This window comes from Anopheles moucheti, chromosome 3 (assembly GCF_943734755.1).
Source record: "Anopheles moucheti chromosome 3, idAnoMoucSN_F20_07, whole genome shotgun sequence".
Lineage (NCBI taxonomy): Eukaryota > Metazoa > Arthropoda > Insecta > Diptera > Culicidae > Anopheles > Anopheles moucheti.
Genome location: NC_069141.1, coordinates 8,647,656 through 8,673,938, shown reverse-complemented (window position 1 = coordinate 8,673,938; position 26,283 = coordinate 8,647,656). Strand labels below are relative to the sequence as shown.

At 46.2% G+C, this 26,283-nt stretch overlaps 2 protein-coding genes across 3 annotated transcripts in view; both read left to right on the top strand.

The window, feature by feature from the left end:
- The window catches only part of LOC128305814 (sex determination protein fruitless-like), a 60,043-nt gene extending 39,552 nt beyond the window's left edge, over nt 1–20,491 (top strand). For both annotated transcript variants that reach the window (XM_053043428.1, XM_053043427.1), the window contains exon 6: nt 18,960–20,491. In XM_053043428.1, the coding sequence (XP_052899388.1) occupies nt 18,960–20,491 (1,532 nt within the window). The remainder of the gene's footprint in view (nt 1–18,959) is intronic.
- A 4,042-nt stretch (nt 20,492–24,533) lies between these two features.
- Nucleotides 24,534–25,932, top strand: LOC128305970 (protein abrupt-like). Its single transcript, XM_053043622.1, has 3 exons — nt 24,534–25,005; nt 25,086–25,367; nt 25,433–25,932. Exons 1-3 carry the CDS (start codon nt 24,534–24,536, stop codon nt 25,930–25,932), a joined length of 1,254 nt encoding a protein of 417 aa, XP_052899582.1.
- The last annotated feature ends 351 nt before the right edge of the window (nt 25,933–26,283 follow it).

Sequence of the window (26,283 nt, the reverse complement as noted above, 5' to 3'; positions counted from 1 at the left end):
CTTTGCGGGTCTGATTTCGGATACGGCTTTGGGCGGGGGGGTTAGGAGGATTGCTTGAATTAAACACTCCCCTTCTCCTCGGGCAAAACCCGTCACTAATCTTCGCTTGTCACAATATTTGAACGTGTCGTTGCACGGCCAGGCTTTCGCGGGCCTTTCGGACCTTTCGGTGGACAAAATTTATCGCCACCCTTGCGGGCGATAACGTGTGAATGTGTTGACTGGCGGGATGCTTTAGAGTTATTAAGCGCATTATTTATTGGTCCCAATCATGGACCTGCTGTGCTGTATGGAAGATGTATCGATGTGGTGAAGTTTTGTGATATGCCAGCGTACTTTTCGGTACGCTTTCTTTTTTTTTGCATAAACCACAAAAAAAACAGCACACTATTCAGTGCCGTATTGCATCACTTATACTACGTAATTTGTCCATTTCTTCGTACCGCTAAAACTTCTTCGCTCACCTTACAGTAATGACTACTTCCGTACTATCATTAGAGGCGCCGGCGAGGGCAAGAAGATATGGACAGGAAATAAAAGAAACAATCCATACGCAAGCAAATAACAACACACCCAAAAATATACCCATCACCCCCCACCCCTTTCGGAACACGAAAAACAACAACTTCACGCTGCGTCTTCGTGGCTTATGCGGCCATTATTACGTAGCCCTTCTTCGACTACAACAGGCTGCTCCAGCCTATCCTTTCGACAGGCTAAAGCACTTTCTTCAATTTTGTCCTGACCAACCATTTCCCCCCAACCCGCCCTCCTATTCTCGTCCGGTTCGTCAGGTTCACCGTCACCGCCGTTTGCCCTTCGCGGTACACGCGCTATCTGGGCTTTTCTGGGTGCGCCATCTATTTCCGCTATTTCGCGGCATGATAATAGGGGGGGGGGGGGGGGGGGTCGGAAAGGGGCACTCGCCGGCTTTGGGGGCGAAAACAAATCGGGGTAAGGGCGTGGGCGGGAAGGTAGCCGTTTTGTTACGTTAGTTGTTTGTGTATATAAATTCACCTAAATTAATTTAATTGAAGCAAGCGAGCGACGGAACAAAAACACCCAACGGAAAACACTTTCGGTACATTTCAGTGAGTGGGTGATAAGGAGAGGGAGGATTCCTTCTTCTTGCTTTTCGAATGCTCTGATCCAACTCATCGCTGGGGAGCCAAACAAAAAATATGTACAGCAGTATCTTCCTTTCGCCCATTCGGACGGTAAATTACGCTAAAAGGCTAAACGCAATTTTAGACCACGGACGAAAAAATTTTAATCAGAGTAAATTATGTATGTATGTATATACATTTTTTTTTGTTCACTTCCATCACTCCGATTTGAAACGATTCGTGATGCGATTGGGCCAGCCAAGGCGTCGGTGTTAAACCTTTTTAGTGTGCCATCGAACAAGCGGTCAGACAAGCGAGTCGGTTTATATTTGAATTCTTGGATTCTTGTTCCTTTCTTTTGCGCCTCCCCTCCCTTCCCATTGCTCGCATCGTTGCGTTTGGAGGTGAGAACCATTTTCGGTACTGTCTTAATACAGTGCTTTGGGAAGCTCTTTTCGTTTTTGTTTGGTTGTTCGCCTACGGTCTCCACTCAATAGTTGCCAGAACGCAACGAGTTTGTTTACTATTTGACTAATTTTTCTATTCCACGTCCAAGTCCTCATCATTGTTTTCCACAAATTAACCAAACCGGGCCCTCGGTGGGGTTGGGGAGGGTAAACAAACACAAATAAACAATACATTCGCTGTGGTAAAGCTCACCCGTGAGCGCGCGCGTTAAAAAGAAAACAAATTTGCATATGTATTGTTGCTAATCTGGTGCGCTGGAGTGCTGGGCGGTTGGTACGTCCAACCACTCGCTTCAACGATCAGACTGAGGCAGAGTTTAAAGGCACAGGCAAATGCTCGAACGGGAAAAATTAAAACATCTCGATCGATGCTGCGTGAACCGGCCCGGCAATCGCATGTTGTATCCGTAGAATACATTTTTGTTCGCATAGCAAGGAGATCGTTTCTATGAGGGTGAGCAGCAGCAGAAAAAAAAATTTAAATCAGGAAAAACAAAACATCTACTCGAAATAAGAAAAAAAATAGCCTTCCACGTACTACCAAAGCTCAATCACATGCTCGCTGCTGGCAACAGCAATTCGAACAATGAAAGGGAAAGCTCGCGTCAATTTTCCGCACCACCCGCCCTCCCCCCCTCCCCCCCCCCCCCCAAACCATCAGGACGAAAAGTTTTAATCGTTGCCCAATAGTCCCCCGGTTTTTCCCGGTGAGGACGTCAACGACAAACGGCAGTGGGATTATTCGAAATTTATTCAAATTATGATTCACTTAGCGAAACTTCAAACGTTCCTTTCGATATACTTCCGACGAAATTTTGCTCCCGTCCCGCGTCACACACGCCACCCACCCGGTACATGGGCCCCAACCGACCCCAACGCACAATCCGCCTCACACACTAACCGCAACCCACTCAGGCGTAGTTGTCGCATCGACCGAAGAACTCCGAAAAACCCCTTGGAGCCGGTGGAGCCGCCCGTAGCGGGATGCAAAATGGGGACGCAATAGGATTTTAATTCAAATGTAAATAATTAAATCATATCGTACCCGATGAATTTCATCCACTGCGTCGTGGGAAGGAAACGAAGATGTAAAAGGGAGCAATAGTGGGGTGTTCTTTTAAGTGTCTCCAAATGGTTCCACACACACACCGAAACGAAGCAGTGTGATGTCGTTGTGTTTGTTGTCTTTATTATTTTTCCCCTCAAACCCCCCAAACATTAAGACAAATCCTCTTGCCCCTCCCTGTGGGACAATGTTTTGCTAGTTTGGATCAATTTTCAAATTGAAGACATCGCTTTTTCTAATGTTTTTCACCATTCTTGGCGTTCCAATTTCGGAATATGTCTCTCCGGTGCAGGCACATATTAATAACACAATCAGAGGAGAAGAGATTTTTTGTTGTCCGGATGCGAAATCGGCACAGTTGGCTTTTTATTCGGGAGCCCATTTCGTCCCCCGGGTGCCGTGTGTGGCCGACTTTTCCCTTTCGCTGCTAATATACACTTTACGCTCCGTCTGGCAATCACCCTTTCAACCCGGGGTTCGATCATTCAAAAGCATCCGCCTGGTACCGCCGCTACACTTTACGACTCCCGGCTCCACTCTTCAATAAACATCACTCCATGCATAACCGGGTTCGAGAACAAGGCATCGGCAAGCTTCTGGGAACGGGCCCCGTAGGCCCTTTACCGCACACACAGACACACAGGCTGGGCTGAGTTGGCTTGGAAGCTGAAGAGGCAGCTTACAACGTATCCGAACGTTGCGTTCAAGACATTACCCGATGCCATACGTACATGGCCACACAACTGCTGCCCAACTCCACTTGGCATGGATATAAATAACTTTGCCGATTCAATATTTAAATTGAATATATTTTTCAATATTAATAAAACTATCGCATGGTGCGCAGCCGCTCTGATAAGAAAGGGCACCCGGTTGGAGGTGGGGCCGGTGAGCGGGGAAGGTGCTCCTACCGTCACCCGAAACCCCTCGACGTATGCACAGTATTATTGCAAATCATGGCCTTTTTACTATATTGTGTATTTCTGCTGAACTATCCCCCATTTGCCGATATCGAGACGTCTTCGATCGTACCAGCGTCATGTGATATGAAGCAAGATGTGGGAGGGTTGGTGGTTGGATGGACTTCATTTGCGTTTTGCCATTCGCCATGCCGACCGGCCGTTGTAAATACGTGCAATAAAGCCCGATGGACGAGGCGGACAAGGAAAGAAGTGCCCGAGCAAAACTAATATCCGTAATGACTGAAGCCTGTATATTGCAAAGCAAAGACCAGCACACAACACAAGATGCTTCGATGCCGATGCGATTACAGTGGGGCTGTGGCTTCCAAACAATAGTTTGCAAGAAGTGTAAGGATTTATTAAACATCAAGGCCCCAGGACCCCGGGGTAGCCAAAAGGCAACAACAGAGGTCAATCCTCGTGGCCGATGCACGCAAAATGAGTGTGCGAGTGTGGTACCGTCCAGAATAAAGATCATTCCGCTGCTGCTGGCTTGACGCTGGCATGTCTTGGGGGGGGGGGGGGGGGGGGGGAAAGAAATGGCAAGCCCCATCCCCTTTTTTCACTGCACTGCGAGAGTGTGCTCTTTTCACGTTCGTCTGATACGGTGAAATGGAATAAGGTTCCTCATCCCGTTCCCCGGTAGAACCGGCGGAAAACTCGAGATGATCTCAATTTTCATTATGTCATTGCTTTAATACGGCAGAAAACTAACCGAACTGTCCCTTTACTTGGACACCGTTCGGACACAGCAGCTACCAGCGCCCCAAACGGCCCGGGGATGAATGCCTAATGCCCGCAAGTTTAACAATCGCCTGCAGGAAGCAGTGACGCTGTTCCGCGCACCCCGGAATGATACCCGGAATTGAAGCAATAGTTTTAATTTTATTAAAAATTTCTTCAACCACCTTCTACCGGCCACCGCTTTACTTGCGGCCCACCACGCGCTAGCCTACTAGTGAGAAGCATTTTGGGCTCTCGAAACTCCCGGAACTAGCTTAGTCTAATTTTGCATCCCGCAGCGTAGCAGGAAGGACACACACACACACACACAGAAAATCGGGTTCGGTCGAGAAGACCGAGAAGACGCTTTGCGAAGAGGGAAAACTTTCCGAACGGATAATCAAGTAAGCACTATGCTGGATCACTTGCTAGTGGCCAATTTTTGAAGACAGACAGATGGACGGATGGTTAGGAATGGATTTAGTTTTATTAAATTTTGCGCCCGTTGTGCCCGTTGCGGGCTCGGTTCCCATTTCCACGATCATCCACCGCCCCGCGGGGAACGGGAATCGAAATTGGTACGGATGATCCGATGTGGATCCTTCCTTAACCCGGGGCTAAATATTTCCCTTCACCCTCAAATGTTCTTGTGTTCGTTCGTTTTTTTGCATCCGGATCAGGATCAGGATTTTCACCGAGCTTTTATGATGGAGAAGAAGATTTTTTTTCAATGCAGCAATGAGAGGTTTTTTGTGTGGAATTTGCACAAAATATAAGCTCCAGTTTACCCACTAGAGGTAGATTATATTTCGGGAGTAAGTCCTGAAATTAATTAAACCATTCCGATTCGACCTCAGCCGAATATATTTGACCTTATGCAGGTTGAAAATCTAACGCATTGCAATCAATCTCTAAAGTTCCCTATTGCTGTACGTTCAAATCGTTCCTATCACTTCCACAAAAACATATCCATGAAAGAAAGCTCCGGATACCGGACGGCTTATAAGGTTAGCGATAAGCAAAAACAGCAAACTCTCTATCCAGCGGGAAAACAGGCCCTTGGCGCGTCTTGATGAGCGTGAACGAGAATGTATCGCGATTGGAAAATCAATTACTTGATTGTGTTCACGTGCTGCTGTATTTGACCCTTGGCCGTTGACGCCTTTCCGTGCCACCGTCCCAGAGGGCCCTTTCCCCTCTCCAGAACGGGCCAGTACCAGCACAGTAATGTAGCGTAACAGGGCCACACCCGACCGACATAACATAACCATCCGGTGCCCCCGGACCGTGATTTGCTCGATAAGGAGTCACCCTCGGGCAGGGGAGTTCCTGGGAGGGGGGTTGGGAGAGAGAGAGAGAGAGGGTGAAATTGTCCTTTCGCACTGGGTCGTCGTAGAAAGCAGAAGTAGTAACGCTGATTTGACGCGAGCTTTTAAGAAATTGACTAATGACGAAAGGAACCTTCCCTCCCCCCCTAGTCGTTTGCTGTTCGACTCCACAAACGGACGGGGTTGATAGGGTAGTGAGGATATTTTTTTCCCTCCCTACACTCCCCACCCTTCCTCGCCGACATTGTTTTATTCCATTAGCTTCTGCATAATGTTTGGTGTTTTGTTTTATTTTTTCGCTTTCCCTCCCTTTCGAAACATTTTTTTTTCGTTCGCTTTTTTTTTGGACTACACGCGCACTACAACTGCCACTGCTAATGCTCTCTGGCGCACTGCTTTGCATTGTGGAAATGCAAAAAGAAAAATCTCCAAATTGTTACAATAAAAGCATTAACGAAGCGCGGCAAGAAGGTGTTTGTAACGAACAGAGCAAACAATACAACCCGCGCACTATCCAAACAAGATCAAGCAGGCCGCGAAACGAAACGCACACACACTTTGCCGCACGGAAATAATACACCCTCGTCAAACATTTTTCCACGCCCGGTGGGGGGGGGGCTGATAATTTATGCGCTTTTTTTTTTGAAGATTTTTCTGCCCTTTCTTTACTCCTTGTCTTTCTCTCTCGCACAAACACAAACACAGTAGCTGAGACGCTTTAGGTTTAAGGAGGGAAAACTATTGCCTCATTGGGCACCTCAACCATTCTAACCACGGCCATGTAGTTTGAATAATTAGAAAAAAGTCATCATTACCGGTCGGGGGGCGGAGGTGGAAAAACGGTTCTTCAAAGTTTGCCAAAAACCCCTGTTTCGGGTGTGTGTGTGTGTGTCTGACGGGTAACAGTGTGAGACTTTCTCGAAAAAATGAGCCCTCTACACGCAGTTTTCCTATTACCGTTCGACTTATTAGGCGGCTTCTACGTGACAAGCAGATTCTATGGAGAATTTTGTCCCCATAATTCTTGAGGAGCTAATGAGTCTCAACGAAGGAGGAGGAATTGAAGAGTGTTATTCAAAATAATGTTGATACAACTTCAATTGTTGGAACACCCGTCTTCGAATCACTATTTAACATTCAATTAAGTATGCAAAATAGATACTTGCGCGGTCCAAGGCTCCTACTACTAGAAAAAAAGCAGTGTGTCAATTAGCATTAGAGGCGGCAAGTATTCGTTGGCGTGAATTGAAATACACATCGATCAGCAGCGGTTGTGAAGAATACATCTTCTTCGCATATCGGTCGTGTACTTATGCAATATACCTTCTGCTCCGATCGATAACGTTAGTGATAGCGGTGTAGTGAGATTGTTTCCTAACGAATTTCTCACCCTTCCCCGGAATGCGTCCTTCCGCCCTTGGATGTTTGTTTCGTCTAAATGATAATTGGAAAAGTTTGCTATCGACTTCACTCCGATCCGACTCTCTTCGGGCAGAAGCACACACACACGCCAGCTCGTAATCCACATTGCGGTGCAGGAAATCCTGGTACGGTTGAAGGTATTGTGATTTTCGATTTGATTTTCTGCCTCTGCGAAACATTTTATGTATCCTTCATTAGCTCTCGCACGAGGTTTAGCACACGTCGAGGTAAACCTCGATCGCCAACTTGCACGGGGCTATAGCGCTCTCATCACCCGGTGCAAGCAATCCTCTAAACCAGCGTCCAAATGAGCTGTATGTAAGCCTGACGGGTAAATTAATGTCATTATTGCTAATTGAACAACAAATGGAGTGCGAAACCCGGGGGTGAGCGGAACCGTACCCCGGTTCGCAGACTGACGAACCGATCGTCGTGCCTGGTCTGCCAGGTCGAATAATGTCACACGACCCGGTACGCGTGCGAACGCTTCCGCGAAATGCACCGGAAATGCAAACAACGGAGGGGTTTTTAAAATTAGAAATTACGTCCAAATCTACACGTCTATCTGCACCGGTGTGAACGGAACCGAGCCCGTAAAATTGTAAATGCGCAATGTAACAACCATCGAATGTCAGGGCCCCGGCGTGCTGCTGCGACAGCAAACCGAGATCATTAGTCATAAAATGTGACTGTGATGGCCGGAATCGGGGGTTCGCACTGGAAACCGCCGATACCACACCAGGCGTGATATCAAAATTAACTCACTCACCGTTCGCGGACATTGTAAAATCGTGGACGCGTGTCCACGCCGAGTTCGATTGCGATGTTCCATTAGCATGCAAACAAACATGCTTTTGCACGCCTCCTGGTGTAGGCGATGGCGAATTTTGTATTTACGGGCACAAAAACCTCCACACAACACCCGGGAGCGACGAGACCGTATGCAAAAACCGCATCCGAATGCAAAACGTCATTAGCCGACAGGCTTATGCGCTGAATCGAGATGCGCTGGCACTAGATGTCCGATGTACAGCGACATACGGCGAGGAGCCTCGGGTGGTAGAGCGGTTTATGTTTTTTTCCACCAGTGCCAGTTCCCTGTTCTGTCCATTTTTCCAACCAACTCCAACTCCAGGCTGTAACTGCTTGTCCCGGGGTTGTTGCTTGTTTCACGGTGAAGTGTTTTGTGCCGAAAAAGAAACCTCAAATCGTCCACCGCGTCCACTGCGTACTGCCATATTTTCCATTTCCTTTCGCACCGATGCACCTGCACCGCTGGGCCGCATCTGTGCGTTTTGTGTCGTGCCACAGTGGTGTGTGTGTACGCTCTCAACGAAGGTTGGTGATGATTGATGATTCCTCCACAAGAACGCTCTGGTTTTCATCCATCACTTGTCACTCACCTCTATCCGTTCGGGCGTTTTATTTATTTAGTTTTTGTAGCTCTCAGCCAGTGAACCCCCACCCCTTTTCCCATCCACACATGTACCCCATAACCCCCCCCCCCCTCCCCCCCTCACAAAACGCGGTTTGCATAAAGGAGCCCGTCGGGAAAAGCTTGCGTGAAGAGCGAAGCTCATCCGAGCGCCTGAATGGTATGCAATACGCCGCGATCGTACCGCTTCCGCAACGGCACCAACGGCGGAGATGGCGGATGTGCGTGTTTTTTTTAATTGCTTGCTATTGTTGTCGCCATTATTGTTATTACTGGAGGTTGTTTTGTTAGCCATTAATGATTGCGCTCCGGTGCCGGGCACATCTTCGGCACACGCCCTGTGCAATAGGTTGATTGCGGCCCGCGTTGGTGCTCATCCGTGCCACACCGACAGACAGACAGATATGCGCCAGCGTCCGATAACGTACGACGGGCACGGTGCAAAGCGGCACCCACACAGGCGGCATCATTTTCGGAGCAGTGCATTACCGAACCCGGTGCCTGGGATGTACCGGGCGCCGTGCATATGCTGATGAAATTTATTCATATTCAGCCTAATCCTAACCGCTTCGCTACGTACGGTACGCACTGCAAGCATCCATTTGACCGTTTTGTTTTTCCGTGCGTTCATGGCGAAGAAAACGCCGTGGTGAAACTGGGGAACCGCGCGCGTACCAAAACGATGAGCATGTGTTTCCGGCCAAATGAACGAACCTATCCTGGGGTTCGGGACGCTGCTGGATGTGCGGGTCTTCTGGCGATGGTTTCTGGCGAATTTTGTGCGAGACGGCGGCACTCCACGGCGAGGAAGCCCTTTTTGCCTTTGCTATGTACATGGCTCCGATGCGCCATGCTGGCGGAAAAGGGAAGGTAAGGAAAATATACGGGGAAGTTTTCTAATTAATTTATGCAGAATCATACACACTGCTGCACTCGGTTTTGCGATCCATGGCGTGTGTAGAGCTTCGTCGAGTTTTTGGTGGAATCTGCAACAGTCCCTTCTCCCCACCGGCCACGGAAGCGCGGGGAGCGTGGGGAGCGTGGGGTGAGTGGAGGTCCTGTCAGGGAGACCAAACGACATTATCCCGAATGTACGGGGTCCAGGTCCTGTGATGGTGGTTGTCGTCGTGGTCACCAACGTCGTCATCGTCGTTGGCTGATTGCAGACGTGCGTGGTTAATTTCCGGACTAACCGAACGGACTCAACCGCCCCCCCCCCCTCCCCCTGGCAACCTACTCACCCCCTATTTCGGGTTGGTTATAGGTGCCGAAAACTAGCCGACGATGCGCATCGGTTGCAGCATAAATCATCAGCATCGCTATTCAAACGCGACCGTGATCCTTTCTCACTTGCTCCACTCGCTCGCTCTTATCGTACATCATCGTCGATGGCTTCTTTTCTTCACCTCCTGCATAGGAAGGGTTGGTTGGCTGTAGGTTCAAGAGAGGCTGAACTGCAGCATCTGGTCCTAGCTCGGCCCCCAGCCTGACACCTCCACTAGTACGTCTATTATCGCCGCACCAAGGTCTCGGTGTACTGCGCGAAATAGAAATGCTACACTAGCGAGGATTTAGACTATGCAATTTTGATTACTGCCATGGGTATCGAACGTCTGTGCCAGATTTGCACTCACACACACACACACAAACACTCATTTTCAATTAACGGAACACACACCCACCACACCGTTCAAATCGCTTTTCCTGGAAGACCCACAATTCCGAATAGAAGCGATCGGTTTACGAAAAAAAAATCGTAATAAATAAATGTGTCCTTTATATTTATAGCTAACTCTTATTATATTATCGTTTTCAATAAAAGGATGCGGAAAATTGCTGGACCCGGCAGCTTTTTTCCCTGCCCGGCACCATTCACAATGCTCGCAAGTGCGCTCAAGGGCCCATGGGAACGGAACCAAATGGAGAACACTTACACTTGCTTCTTACCGGCTTTCCTTACGCGGCGCACCCCAAATGCCTAAAACCCCCCCCCCCCCCCCTTGCTAGGGGTTGGGTTTTTCTTGGGTCTTGGGTTTTTAATTTTCCTCCGATCGTTAGTTACCGCCACACGGGGCGTTCCGGCAATGCTCGTTACTCATTTCGATTTTTGACGTACAATTTTTCCACTACCCCTAAATGTGGCGGTGAATAATTAAACGAGGTTAGACGTTGATTGTTGTACCCTTTTTTCGCCCTCTTTCTCTCTCTCTCTCTATCGCTTTCCCTGGGAAAACCTACCAGGACACGGTGCTCCAACAGCAACCGGACGGTACGACGGCACTGTTTATGTCCACTTATCGATGGGAAGCAAAACTTCCTCATTAAAACGGGCGACCTAGTTCGTCTTATTGAATGAATGGGGCAAGCATAAAGAATATGAAGAAACCCACTCCAAAAAAAAAAAAAAATCAATTGTTTGGCCCGAAACGGTTTGTTAACAAAAAAAAAAACAAGGAATCAAAAATCAATTGTTTTTTTTTCAAAGCGCGGGTCAATTCTGCTTGACTGAGGGATTGTATTTTTATGCGAAGAAAAGGACCTACACCGTTTAAAACATCCTGCGTATAGCGAAACGCTTTTATGCGCGCCCAAAACAAATGACAAACCCGCCGTTTACTGTCCACTGTTCAGCATCTTTTATCTGTGGCGCGATGGGAAATTGATGGAGATAAAAAAAGTGGTGTAACATTATTCCCTTTTCAAGCGTCTTGTCTTGGGAAATATGACACACGGGAATCGGGATGGACAAGGAAATTCAATTTCATGTCTAATTAATAGTATTTCCGCGGGAAGAAACTGTCCGAAATGGAATGGCAAAGGTTGATCCCGCATTAATTGTTGTGTTAAAAAATGCATGCGCTTTGCTGTATAATGCATTTGAGGGAATACAAGCGAAACCAGCACGTTGTAGGACAAATTTCTATACTTTACGCTGCTGATAATTATGATGACAACCGGGCACGATATCTTTTGAAGCCCTCGGACATCGTGAAGGCTCGTGTCAGCGGCTCGTTTGGAAGCATCCTGATTCCTATTTTCCCCCCTTTTATTCTTGTGCTTCGATTGCCCAAAAAAAACGAAACCCATCAGAAGTCTATCAGACGAGCTATCTCGGCTCTGCTCCAACAATACTCCAAACCGTACTCCCTTGGCTTGGGCCACTTAACGTTAGAAAATAATGTGAATAAAAAATCAACACTCAAACCTTCACGGGGAGGGAAAAAAAACCTCCAGAAAACTAATACCTGCTGACAGGATTGCGTACGATTTCGGATGTTGGTGAAATTGACAGAAATCACGATATCGTGATACTCTCGGATACGGCAAACATATCAAAGGGGGGATGGGAGTATACACACACACACAATGGGCATACGGAAAATCACCAGTCCATAACCATAGTTGTTTGGAACATATTCCGACCGACTAATTGATAACTGGGAAACTCACAAGGAGGTCGCTTTTTATTTTTCGGGTCGCAAGCAACCAAACACTTGCACTTCAATCTTTGGTAGATAATATGAGGTGGAGGAGCAGCAACAACAACAAATAAAACGATTCGAGACAACAGGTTTTGTTTTTGTTGGTCTCCTGGTGGCATATTTGAACACACTCTCTCCCCCCAAACAACAAAACCAACATGAGCCACAAAGTCGTTTAAAGCGCTCGTTTTTGGTGGTTTGTTTTCTTCTCGTCTCAGTGTTTTTTTTTGTTTTGCTTCTTCCAACATGAACCCTAACGGTTGTGTCTGTCCGCAGTACATGATGCTTGCGTTTCTTCATTTATTCATTTCCCTTTTCCGTGTCGTGGAACTTGATTTTGTCGAAAAACTCTGTGGGAGAGAGCGAAAGTGAAAAAAAAACAACTCATCGAACATCAAGCCGAGGAATTTTGGGTGGAAAAGGCAACTAGCAATGGCGCGCAAAACTGATACCAAACATGCAATACGTCTTGACCCGTACGACGGTGTTGGGTGAAGCAAGCATTTTCAATTACGAAAATTATAACTCCCCACTGCTTGCTGGGTTGCCTCCCTTTTCTCGGAAGGACGCCACTACCCGGCAGGACATTCATTTGGAAAGAACTAGTTTTTACATGTTTTATTTACGTTAGATAAATAAACATGATAGTAGGGCTGGAACTGTGTAACACACACACACACACACACACACACACCCGTGTGTTCTTGTTTTAAACCTACAGTAGTGTAACGCTATTTTCATCTTACTTTGCGCCGGCAGCAATGGCGGACTGGTCGGATTCGGACCAATGCAAAAGATCATTTAACCGTCTTGTGCATAAATTTGTCATTAGTCCCTTTTGCTTCACGCCAACAACACTTCTCGCATCGTTTTTCTTCATTTTCCTCGGTACGGCTAGTGAGCACACCTCCCCCCCGGGCAGGGGTTCGATAGTGGCCATGCCACGTACAAAATCTGGAGACCGCCGGTTTGATAGAAGGAATTAAAATTTATTACTACAACCCTTTACAAAAGTTGACACCGTGGTGGAAAAACTCACAGCAGACAGCCGTGTGATGAACAATAACTAGGAAAGAGAGAGAAACCACCGAGACAAAGTTCACCTATGGAAGGCAAATTTTCCAGGCTTTTCCAAAGGGTGGCGGTGGGGATCTCTAACAGCAGCCATCACGCCGCCTTCAAAAACTGCCTCCAATGAATGACAGCCAGCCAACTTTGCTGTTTACGCTAAGGACCTCCATTTAACTCCCCCCCCCCTTCCCCTTCTCTCAATTTCATCACCTTCACACCCGTTTCCCTTTCCCACCCCCCCATTATACAACGGTAAAGGGAAACTACTTTCCCGAGATTTCGGTCTCTAATGCAAACTCAATCCCTACACATGCCCTGGTACCGGTGCTCACACATTACTCTCACCGAAAAACCCTTCCGCCCCCCCTTTCTCACAAACATGATACCTTCTCGTGCCCTTTTTCGGGGTTTGTCTCCATTGAAGAGCACACAAGGCACGGCGCAGAAATTCTTAATGTCGAAATGATGATAATTATAATCCTCCAAAATGGAATATTTTAATGATAGTTAAGGCATAATTATCCATTGAATGTGATTATAAAATCCCTCCGCAATCCCTTTTTTCCGAGGGGGAAAGGGGCGGGAAGGGGAACCCCGTACAACCGGATGTGGCTCGGGGGTGTCTGATACTACTCGTCGAAAGGGAATATTTTTAACGTTCCCGGTGCTGTGTTCTTTCTGCTCTATCTAGCACTAGCCAAGTCACGACTAGGTGTGTGCCTCTATCTGCGACAGTGACACCATTGACGTTAATGCTCGAGATGGGGTTTTGAGTAGAAAGGAAGGTCAGTTGGATTGGGATATGGGAACTGGCAAACGGATTTTCCCGGCAACAGCATCATTTGGCATAACGAGCTCCAGCTCGTGCGGTGGTAAAGGGATCTCGCCGCAGGACTGCTGGTAAACGGCTGGATGAATGGGTTTTTGTTTGTTCCAACTATTTTCCACCGATTCAATAGTCTTATTCCAGCGTACCAAGCATAGGAATAGCTTGTGATTATTATTCTTTTTTTTTTGGGGGGGGGGCCGCTTTTGACACCGTCTCCACACCAGCTCCATTGGACCTTATCTTATCCGGACGAGAAACAATACGTCTAAGCACCGAGAGCTCTTTTTAGGCTAATCGAAATTATCAAACGAAGTTCGCTCCATTTCCGGATTGCTCGAGAAAGCGGGGGAGTTTGAATCACTCGGCCCCAAAAAAAAAAATACCCCAAAAAAAAAACCCCCCGAAGGATGCAACTTTTCCGGCCCAATAATTATCACAAAACGCCATAAACGATCTAAATCTATATCGATATAACCCGGTACGGGAAACGATGCCTTATCCTTACGTTTTAAAAATTCAATCAATCGCTTTCATTAAGCCAATTCACTCCCGAAGCCCACCCCTAGCCCCAACCCGGTCACTACTGCTCATAAAGCGTGTAATGTGTTACCCTCGGCTTTGGTACCGTTTGGTTCCTTTTTTCTCTCTCTATCGCACCATGTATGTTGGTTGGGTGGATATAAAATTTTAGTCAAACCACCGTCCATTATTTAAGGCTCAAATGAGGACAGTTGCCAACGTGGTGTGTGTGTGTGTGTGTGTGTGTGGGACGGTTTGCTGGAAAAGGGGACACGGTAGCAATACAATTACAATAACCGATCGGGTAATAATCATACCGGTATACCGGTGGCCACTAAATGTGTGCTCATTTCAGCTTCGAATAGAAACCCATTGCCATGTGATGGAAGGACTACCGGTGTCCTTTCTAATCCAGTGTTTGTGTCCCTTTTTTTCGTCTTCTCTTCCGCCAACCCCTGTAAGGGCTGGAATAGATCAACAGAAACAATAGAATATTAAATAACGGGGGGAGTATGGGAAGCAGAGGGAAAAAATTTAATCGATTTTCTAATTAAAACAGCGGGCACGGTTGTACGGTTGAGCTTGTTTGCTTTTTTTGTTATTGTTTTGAGCCGCCTCAAGCTCAACCACAGCCGTCCCTACCTGTCGCCTGATTGAAAATGAATAAATCTGAATGCGAACAACCCGGCGCAGTTGTTTCCGCTTTCCTGGCTTGCAAACCACGGAGATTTATGATGTTTTGCAACATATTTTTATGCTTTTATCGGCTCGTTGTTTTGTTATCGACGTAACGGAGTGGCATAAAAATGTTGGCATTGTGTCTCCGCCCAAGTCGTTTAATTATACCCTAATGGCAAGGTGTAATAGAAGCGAGCGTGTAGACAGTTAGAAATGGAATCCGTTTTTTTTTATCCACACCGGTGATTAGCAGTTGCATTCGGGACAAAACGGACAATAAATCCCCAACCGCGCGCCGGGTTGATGGAAACGAACATCTTCCACGTAAAGTACCATGCGCCTCCATCGGCGCTAGAGTGTGAGAGACGCACAGCTGAATAAATGGGGATTATTTCTATATACATATTCAATATCCATTATTATTGCAGCTTGCCAATGCTAAGCAATTCGCGGCAACACACTGGATGGTATTTGCATGTTTGTTTGTGAAAAGAAATAAATTTAATAAACCACAACTCTTCATAGTGCCACGACCGATCGCGATAGTTACAAGCTCTGCTGAACATGTCGGCGGATAGAAAATTTTCTACTACAGGTTTGCTTTAGAGTAGTTATCAGTTTTAGCCGAAGCATACATACTGCAGTTTGTGATTTGTTTGATAGTTTAATTACAGCTCTTATGCTACCATTTGTTTTACTTGCAAATGAAACAGTTTTCACGTATCCCAATTACACCAGACCGAATTTTGGTGTTATACACACCGTGGCTACAGCAATGGAATTCACTGCTCTAATGCTTCGTCTCGCGCGTCCGATGTAACCATAACAGCGAAAAAAAAAGCAATACGACCGAAACCATACCTTTCATGTCGAACCGTGTTCAGTGTTTAATAATGATTTCTGATTGTTCAGCATATAGTACTTATTAATATTTACTTAAACTTTAAACATTCCTTTAGTTTTCTGGGTTTTGTTTTTTTTTTTTTGGTTTTCTTTTCCTGGACAGTATTGTTGGTTTCTTAGTTTCCTATATTTGTTTTACTGTTTTGATCTCGTTTTTTTTATTTTCTTTGTGCGTGTGCCTGCTTATCATTTCGTTCGTGTGTGTGAGTGATTTTTCTTTATGTTTTCATTTCATTTTTATTATTATTTTCACTTTGTAATATATACGCTAAACTCTGCCCTCTCTCTCTCTCTCTATTTCTCCCTCTCCCCTTCTCTTGATTGGTCTTAATTGGTTTAACATAGAGTAAAATACGAATATTTACCAAAAATAAACACACAAAATAACAAAATGCACAAACTTCAATTTCCTCAAACGATACACGATACTATATTGCGCCTCATCGCACAGGCCTAAACTGTAGCCCTCGCAATATGTTTTTACCACCTTACCAAACCGTGTTTTTTGCCATCCTGCACACATTAAATTTACTAACCTGCATACTAAATTTTACCAACAAACCTACAACCTAGTTAAGTCCTGCACACTTATGTTTTGTTTTTTCTCTCACACATTTATTTTGTTTGTGTCGCCATAAGACGCCAAAAGCGCAAGTTTTATTTTTCCTTCATACGAATAATTGCTTGCAACATTCGAGGTGCAGCACTGTGGCACATACCCGCCATAGGCAAACTACAATTGAACCATTCACACACACGCACACACGCACTCACACAAAATGGCCGCGCTGGCCAGACTGGCAAACGCGATGATTCAGGAAGCTAACGACACGTGTTCAGGCGGCTTCCCGTTCAATGGGTGTAGGGCAACGAAAAGCGCCAAACAAAATTCAATTCGTAATACTAAAAAACAAACCCCTTAGTGACACTAACACGCGCGAAGCCGTATGTACTAAAATTACTAACGATTGGGCCGACGTGAATCAAAATTTTGTAATTTTCCCTCTAAGCAGATTAGTGAAAGTAGTGTGAAAAATCAACACAAATTAGGTTAAGCTGCTAGAATAAGAGTGTAAGTCGGAAATATTGGAGAAAAAAAATCCACCAAAAACATAACATTATAAATTATAAAAGAAATCTCTAATCCTTCAAAGAACACCACAAATAAGGCAAAAATATTTACAAACAATCGCTAGTACAGTTATGTCAGAGTTAATGTTTTTTTTTTAAATACTTCTTTCGTGTGTTTCTTTTACACGTTTTGTTCCTTCCTTGATTCGGTGCTATTTTACCATTTGTTTTGGCTTAATTTAGTTCGTTGTTTAAACCATTCGTTTCTTCCTATCACGTTTTGTTTTTGCTACAATTAAGCTACTGCTCTTTGTCCGGTGTTATCTAATGCGTGCGTGTGTGTTTTATGTGAGACTTTGAGGTCTTCAGTATGTGCTAGCAAAAAAAAAATCCAAGCAAAATCGAAAAAATAACCGTGAAAGCATCCATACAACAATAAAAAAAAGGCAAAGCAAATACATCCCAACCCACCACCTGCCCATCCATCCCACACCGCCAGGACTGTTCGATTGGCATTTACAGACATCCCAAACCAATTGGCTCATATACACATGTGCAAAAGGGTTGCAAAACAACATTCCTACCAAGCCGGGCACAAACAAATCGGCATGCGTGTACTCACAGCGATCACAGTACAAGTGTGACAAAATGTTCAAAATTTCATCCAAATTATAAACAGCAAAACCAATACTGTGCAAAAAAAAAATACCGAACAGCAATATACCACCGAAGGCCCCGAAAATCAGCAATACATAGGCATCATTAGCGAGAGGCAGCATTTGTAACTCATTACTCATTATATTCCGTACCGGATTTTTTGTTGTTGTTGTAGTGGTTGAGAACCCCTTTATGGGGTTCGTCGTCTCATCCATTCTGTTTGGTGACATCAGTTTGATTTTGTTTTTAATTTTTTCTTTAATAATTAAAAAAAAACAATTATTCGTTCGTTTTATTTTGTCTTGTCTCTACTACTCGCTCATCTTGCTCCTGTTTAAGTTTCTGTTATCTCGATCATGCGTGTGTGTGTGTGTCTTTTTTATATAATAATGTGTGCTCGTCTGCTGTGTGTGTCCTTGTTTTCTTTGTTTTGTTTTGTTCGAATTATTATTTATCCTTTTGTGGTAAGCTTTATGTTCGACTGTTAGTACATCCTTATCGTTTAGTAAGCTAGCAAGGAACTGTTTAAAATAAATAAATATTAATAATGCATTGTATCGTATGTTTGCGGAATCTAAAAACAATCTCCACCAACAAAAAAAGAAAAGCAATGGCCAATGATCGTGATGTGTTTGTGATGATGATTTTTATTCAACAACAACAGCAACGATAAAAAAACCTCCCTGATTCGTAAATAGATAAAAATTGGCATCATATTACGCTCGCATGTAAACAAACCGATCGTACTTAATGGCACACCAACTCAAGTAACGGATAGATCCCCAAACAAATGTGATGGAATTCGCACCAAAGCAAAAAAAAAAACAATCAAAATCCACAATGTGCCATAAAGCTACGGTATGGGAGTGAGTGTTTGCAAGCACCGAAATGGAATGAAAATGAAATCAAACCCCACCCCCCATTACGCCCCAAAAGCGGCAAGCGAACGGTCGTAAAAATGCAACAAAATTAATCACACACAGCACAGATCAATCAGCGTATCAGGCCAGGCGTCAGCAGCAAAAGTCGGACGATCAGAAATCATCATTGTTGAACACTGGGCGCCTCCATTTGCCAAACCAATATCAAAAAAATCAGAATTGTGCAACAACAACAAAAATAAACAATCAAAATTTCACCCCCTCCCCACTCTTCTTTGCCATTCTGCATCCCCCACCACCACCACCACCCCCCTTGAAACCCCCCCTGAAAAATGACGCTAATACAAACACGATTGCAGATGCGCGGCAACATTGCGATGCGTTGATAAAGGAGGAGATCGATGAGCCGCAGCGTAATGACGCATCCCATCGTGCTGCTATCCACGAGGATCGGGCATCCGGCGGCCGGGTGCGGCGGCGTGATCACGACCAGAACGGGCTCGATTGTAGCACCGGTAGTCGACAGCATCAGCAACAGCAGCAGCGCCGGTTTGCGAAGCGCTTCAAACGTTCCCACCATCCGGAGGTGGGCGAGAATTTGCACCGCCGGCATAATGTGGCGTCTCCATCCGTTTCGCTACGGTCGGAGGAAGCGTACGAGGAGCGGACGGTGGAGCGGGCGCACAGCTCGCAGCGACCCGGCATCAATGGTCCCTCCGTGCTCGATGACGTTCGGGAGGCGCTCGCACTGCGACGATCCACTGCAAACCACACCGAAGTGCCCGCTCGGCAAAAGCCGACGTACAACAGTGACGAGGAGGAGGAGGAGGACGAGGAGGACGTTGGGGGGAACGGTGAGCGTGGTCGAGTGGCGGTGGTCAATCACGAATCGGACGATCGCAACATTCGGACGCCGCTGCGCGATGAAGATGAAGATGACGAGGAGGACGTGGATGGTGGCAGCGAAGATAACGAGCTCGATCTTAAGGTGGATGGACGGCTGTCCGCCATTGCCACCACGCTGGACAGTGAGTACCATAAGCGGATGGCCGCTGCCGGTGTGTTGGCGGCTGCGGCAGCAGCGAGTGCCAGTGCGCTCGGTGACGCTGGCAGCGAGCAGGCTGCGGCCGACTTTTTCGCCGCTCATCACAAAGCGGGCACTCACGAGCTAGCGCTCAAGCAACACTTCCTCAACGAAAAGGTTCGGCTGCAGGCGCTGTTGCAGCGTCAGGCGCAGCAGCACCAGCATCACCAGAAGTTGGCCGGCTTTCTGCTGTCGACGGCTACCACTCCACCAACACCTACCCTCACACCAACCAACGTGCTCAATCTCGGCCAGTCCGGTAACAGCGACCACCAGCGTGGCGGTTCGGCCTCACCGGCCACCACAGCCGGTGGACGCTCTTCAGTCGCGGCCGGTACCGGGGATTCGGGGACCGGCAGTAAACCAGCGAACAGTAAGCCGCAGTCATCCTGCAACTCTTCACCGTCGCCGGCTTCATCTGCGGCGGCCGTAGCTGCCGCAGCCGCCGCCGCTGATCGGCTGTTTGCTGCCGCGTACAGCAACAGTGCCAGCGCTGCCGGTGCCGGAACTGGTGCCGGTGGTTCCAGTGCTGGTGGCTCTAACGTTGGTTCCGGCAGTGCGGGTAATGGGCAGGTATATCTGCTGCCCTGTCCGCTGTGCGAGGTGCCGCTAGAGCCGCGCGTGTTCCGACAACATCTCGACCGGCACTATCCGCGGGACAGTCCCGTGTGCCCGGTGATTCAGTGCGGTCGACGGTTCGCGCACCCGAACTCGGTCCGCAACCATATGCGGCTGAAGCACACGAACCAGTGGGCCCAGATGAAGGCGATGCGATCCTCGGGTGGGCCATTCACTGGCATACCGTGAGATGCCTGTCGGAACAGTCGCCTTTGTGAAACATTCCTAATCGATGGAGGCTAAAGCAGCGGAGGGGAAGCACATTTTGTGGGATGGGAACAACCATACAGGCTGGTTTACGTTCCCGTACTTCCACTGGCTTACCACATTCCAGTTTTTGTTTTCAAATTATTTCACCATAAAAGTACACGTATGTTAAAAGGGAGGAAAGCCGAATTTTTCAAACAGTCTCTCGGTACCCGACTGCAGCGTCCTGAAATGAAAGATTTCTATACATATTATCACTAGTATTACAAAGGTTCGCTAGCGATGCGCGTGAGTGTCCTAAAACTAACTAAAGTTCCTAAAAATTAAAGTAAACACAACCACATGAGCAAAACACACAAACGAGGCAGGACGAAAAGTGGTGAAAATTTGGTTACAAAACACACCAAATTGGCACTAAAGCTAAAGGGAAAAAGGCAAGAACCGTGTCGAACTACGTCAAGCATTCAGTATTCGAGTAAAAGTACGGAAATGGAAAGAATTAGTTATAGCAGGGGAAGAAAAACACTGCAAGCCACCCAAACACAAAACAAGCAAACAAGTAACCAACAAAACAAAACCCTAAAACCATAGCTTTGAGTAAACATTCACCGAACCCTACAACAGTTTAACTGTTCCGTTCCGAAAACGTCACATTTGACAGAGCTGACAGGAGTTGTTTTTCCCTTGTTTTGTTTTGATCTACTATCTCATATTTCCGCTGATAAGAACAGTATTATCGAAAAATAGGAAAGGGAAATGAAATGTGTGGCAGTGAACGAATAATTACCCGTACGCAGATTCGCTTCTAAAACGATATGAAATATTAGCATCTGTTATTTATTTGCGTTATTTGATGCTATGTGGTTAGATAGAACAAAAAACACATTCACACACCATTGGTTGAAAGGATAATGCTTTAGTTTAGCAAGTATCAACTACAGGAACTGCTGATAGTAACTAACTTTTAATCTCACTTGAGTAATCCTATCCTCGAGAGAGGCACGTGAAGGAAGGAAGCTAAACATTAAACACACCTACGAAACACACACACACACAACGTAATGGCCATAATGGAAATGTTTCCCTGATCTAATCGGGCGCAACCTTATAGTTTCTAGTGTTTTGAACAAAAGGTAAACGATGAGTAAGACGAGAGAGAAAGAAAAAAAACCAGAAGTAAAACGATAAAGGTTCCTACTAAGATATAACAATTAAAGAGAACAAATTATTAACAAAAGAAACAATAAGTTACACTAACATCGAAATCGCCTGGGAAAACCAAAAAAGCTAAAAGCCCCTTTAGTACGACAGAAACCGCATGATGTCAAACCGATAATTAGCTGTATATTAATCTATATTATATACACCAACTAGTAACTGGCGGAAGGGCTCTACTTGCAAACCCAGTCTACCCAGGAAAAACAAACCAGAGCCACAGTAAACACATTCCACTCTGCCCACAAAAGCGTATAAAATAATCATACAAACGGCCTTATAGGTTAGTTGTTGAATAGAGTTGTTGTCGCATGCAGCGCCCTCTAGCAGGTATTACAAGAAACACAAATAGCTGCAAATACTTTAAACCCCACAAACTACCGGCTATGATAAAGGACCGGTGGAACTCACCGCGAAGATAGTTATTGTTTGGCGTTGCAAATAATTCTTAACACTAGTACGTCGCCAATCCAAACTCCTCGGTGCCACACCGGCACAACTTCTGCCCAGTCACGACGGTTGATAGTTCCATTAGCGGGTGCCATTCCGTGCACTACTTTACGCGTCCTCTCCCCCCCCCTCCCCAGCACGAACTTTCTTCGGTCGATCCGTTTGCCACGGTCGGTCAGCCTGGTGTGCTGACTCGCCCCGAAAAAAATATTGGTGGCCGTGACCACACCCAGAATAATTTTTCACCAAACACTACTCGGTGTGGCGGGGTCCAAAAAACATACACAGTAAACTCAAACAGTAATCATCATCATCACCATCAACCCGGGACTATCCTTTTGCACCTGGGCGAGAAAATGCCTTTGAAGAAGACGAACCTCACCTCAATTTCCCCAACAAAAGCCACAGAACTGCTAAACTAATTACAGCGATCGTGCTTGCGCTGTCCAATTAATGGGCCGAAGCCGTTACGAAACCGAACCTTCACATCCCGGGCCTACTTGCCGTTTCACAATACACGTTACACTTGCCTCACTATCGGTAATTATCGGCTTGACATAAATTGAGCTTCGGGGTTTTGTCCCGGGGTTTGCGTTTCACCGTTTATCTGTGCGATTACGCCAGGGACGATTAGGAAAATGGAAGTTACAAAACAAACGAAACACCTCGCAAGTTTTAGTTTTCTTCTTTCGGTGTAAACGATTTAAAAACAAAAACAAAAGAAAAATACGTAACGTTAAAACGTTTGGTAAACATTTAAGTAAAACTTTAACAAGTAACACACATACAACGGTTCGTTGTGCGTACGATAAGATTCTCGTTCCTCTACTTTTGCCATTCAGCGTAGTATAATTTTAGTGTGTAGAGAATGGTTTGTTCTTTTTAAATTCTAACTTTTTACACTTAGCAACCTAGCGAGACATTGTCAAGTTTTTCTTTTTATGCTAAGGAAAGACTTCAATGCTTCACAGACACGAATCTTAGGGTTAGGATTGATTTCTTTGCCGTTTAAAACAGGTTTATTTCCATTTGCAAAACAACAAACAAACAATAGTAAACAGCTGCACCTACTACTACTACACATACACACTTGCTTACACACACACATAGATTTACATGCAACACAGTAATGTAATAGCAGTCGCGCTTTAAGGTGAGCTAAGCCACGGCTATAAAACCACGATTCACGGTTGTGCAGTAGCTGCGCATAGCCGACGAAACCCGACATATGCTATACAAAGATCGACAAGTATACAACTATATTTAGCGCCATATTAAACCTAAGCGAGTAGTATGCAAACAACAACTCAACAACAGCAGCAGCAAGCAAGCAACAACAAAACAAACCGACACAACAAGAAAGCAAACAAGAGAACAGTGTGAAAAGTACACGTAAATATTGGTTACCTGTAAAAAGTTTGTAGTTTTGTATTTAAGAGGAAAAGTTACAGAAGCAAAGGGAAACGAAACTAACGAAAAAAACAAAACACATTCAGCTTAAAGCCAAACGCAAATACTAAATAAAACAACAGCAGGAAAGCAAACAAAAATGAGAAACATGCTCGAAAGGATAGAATGCGCGTGCGTAACGTAACGATCTCTTGATGAAAGCTGGTAAGAAAGACACAAACACACACTACACAAATCCAACAACACGCAAGTACAGACAATGTAAAAATAATAATACAAAAAAAAAACAACTAGCTCGTTGCATTCGTATGAAGGAAAAACAAACAGAACAGAACACAGTGTAATGTGGAAAGGAGCTTAACGATAAGCAGCATTGCATTGCGAAAGAGAAATGATAAGAGAATAAAACTGGCAACAACAAAAAAAAACGGATGAACAGATGAATAAGACACGAACCTTGTTGTCGTTTGCTTTCGTTCTTTTTCTTTATGTTTTTTAAAGGTTTTTAAATGGAAAAACGCGTCGATCTACACACATCTAACCCATAGTAGTTTGTATACAGTCCCCTGAAGAGTCTAACCTTATTAAATATACTCACACCAACCCTTTTAGTGCTACTAACACAGGTGATCGTGTACAGGATCTCGTTGGGTGTGTGTGTGTGTGTCTGTCTGTATGATTTTGTTTCTTCTTTTGCTTTTCGCTTAACTTTTCCGTGTCACTTGCGTGATCCGTTTTCCTTCGATACCCTTTCCTTCCCTTTGCCCTTCTTCCTTCCTTTCTGCGCATCTTCGCTCAGGCCAGCTTGTGTTGTTTTGTTTGATTTATTTTACCTTATTTTTTCCCCGTTTCTCTCGTTCTCGCTCTTTCTCTCTTTCTCTCATCCCTCCCGTTTACCCCAAAACGGTACTTAACGGTCGTAATTACAGTTTCTCGCCGTTCTTTAGAAATGCGCGTCCGTGCCACCGATCCCCGGCCCTGCCCGAAGTGTGGCAAGATCTACCGTTCGGCTCACACGTTGCGCACCCATCTGGAGGACAAGCACACGGTCTGTCCCGGGTATCGGTGTGTGCTGTGCGGCACGGTTGCCAAATCCCGCAACTCGCTCCATTCGCACATGTCCCGCCAGCATCGTGGCATCTCGACGAAGGATCTGCCGGTGCTGCCGATGCCGAGCCCGTTCGATCCGGAGCTGGCGTCCCGGTTGTTGGCCAAGGCGGGTGTGAAGATTTCGCCGGCCGAATTGCGTGCCCGTGCCTCACCGACCGGGACGCGACGCAACGATGGTATGAAGCTGGAACTACGATCCGGTGATGGTGGTGAAGATTTTGACGATCCGGAAGATTTGACAATGTCCCAGAGTAGTCACAGTGAATCGCAGCGACGCTTCCACGAGAGCATGATGGGGATGTCACCGACTGGTAAGTTCATTTGTTTGGGGAAGCATTTGGAGTTTTGGAGGGCAGCGTTTTCTTATGTGGAATTCTTGCTGTAATTGTAGGTTTCAACCATTTGAACTCAACCACTATTACACGCGTACGACCTGGAGAAGGAACGCCCAAGCTCGGTTTGGATGGACTGGGACGTGACGGAGGCAATGGCAATGGTGGACCAGGAAATGGAGGCTCCGGTGGCAACGGGAACGGAGGCAACGGAATGGGTGGAACGGATCGTCACGGAGGTGGAGGCCCCGGTGGCCCAATGAACCACATGCAGTCGAATACCCCGACCGGATCGGCCATTTTGGACACGTATTTGCAATTTATTACCGAGAATGCATTTGGTAAGTGGTGTCGCGGTTGTTCTTGAAACCGACTGTATAAAACCCTGTTGTCCCTCCTTTTTTAGGTATGAGCGGTATGACCCAAGAGCAAGCGACCGCCGCAGCACTGCAGGCAGCGAAGATTGCACACCTCAAAACGCTCGGCCACAATCTCGATCAGCTACCACCGGGCTTTCTGCCACCGCAGCTCGATCTCGCCAAGCTGACCAGCAACAACAACCAGAACAATCCGGATCTATCGTCGCTGGCAAAGCTGCACAACTCGCCGAACGTAACGATCGAACCGACCGGCACGGGGAACCGAAGCAACGAAACCGATCGTCTGCTGCAAACGAGTAACCATCAAAAGCTGCTGGCACTCGCCGCCAGCAGTGCTGGTGCCGGTACTAACCCGGGCGGCCACGGATTGAACAACAACAACAGCATACTGAACAGCGACGCGATCCGGCGTGGTGGATCTTCCGAGCCGATGGATCTCGGGCTGGAGGGTGCGCACGACGACGATGGCAACAGTTCGGCGGATGAACGCAACTATTCGGACGATGAGAGCATCGCAACGCACTAGGAACGGGATCGTGATGGAAAACGAATTCACTTGCGCCATTTACTATACACACAAACACACACAGCAACTTCAAGAAAGAAAGAAAGAAACCACCGTACCTCTTCCGTTTTCCGATTTGCGCGATCGATTGAAGGGTCCGAATAGTGGACCCGCATCTCACCACTGAACATAGCATCCGGCAATTGGTGTTCATCCCCGCTGCTAGCCGTGTATACTGCATGCGGAGTTCGATTGTTTCTGCCCGCTCGATTGTATGAATTGCAAGAAGCATAGTGTGAAAAAGGCAGCGAATGGGAAGAATAATCGAGTCCGAGAAATTCATTGTGCCATCGCGTTAAGATATAGAAGCGT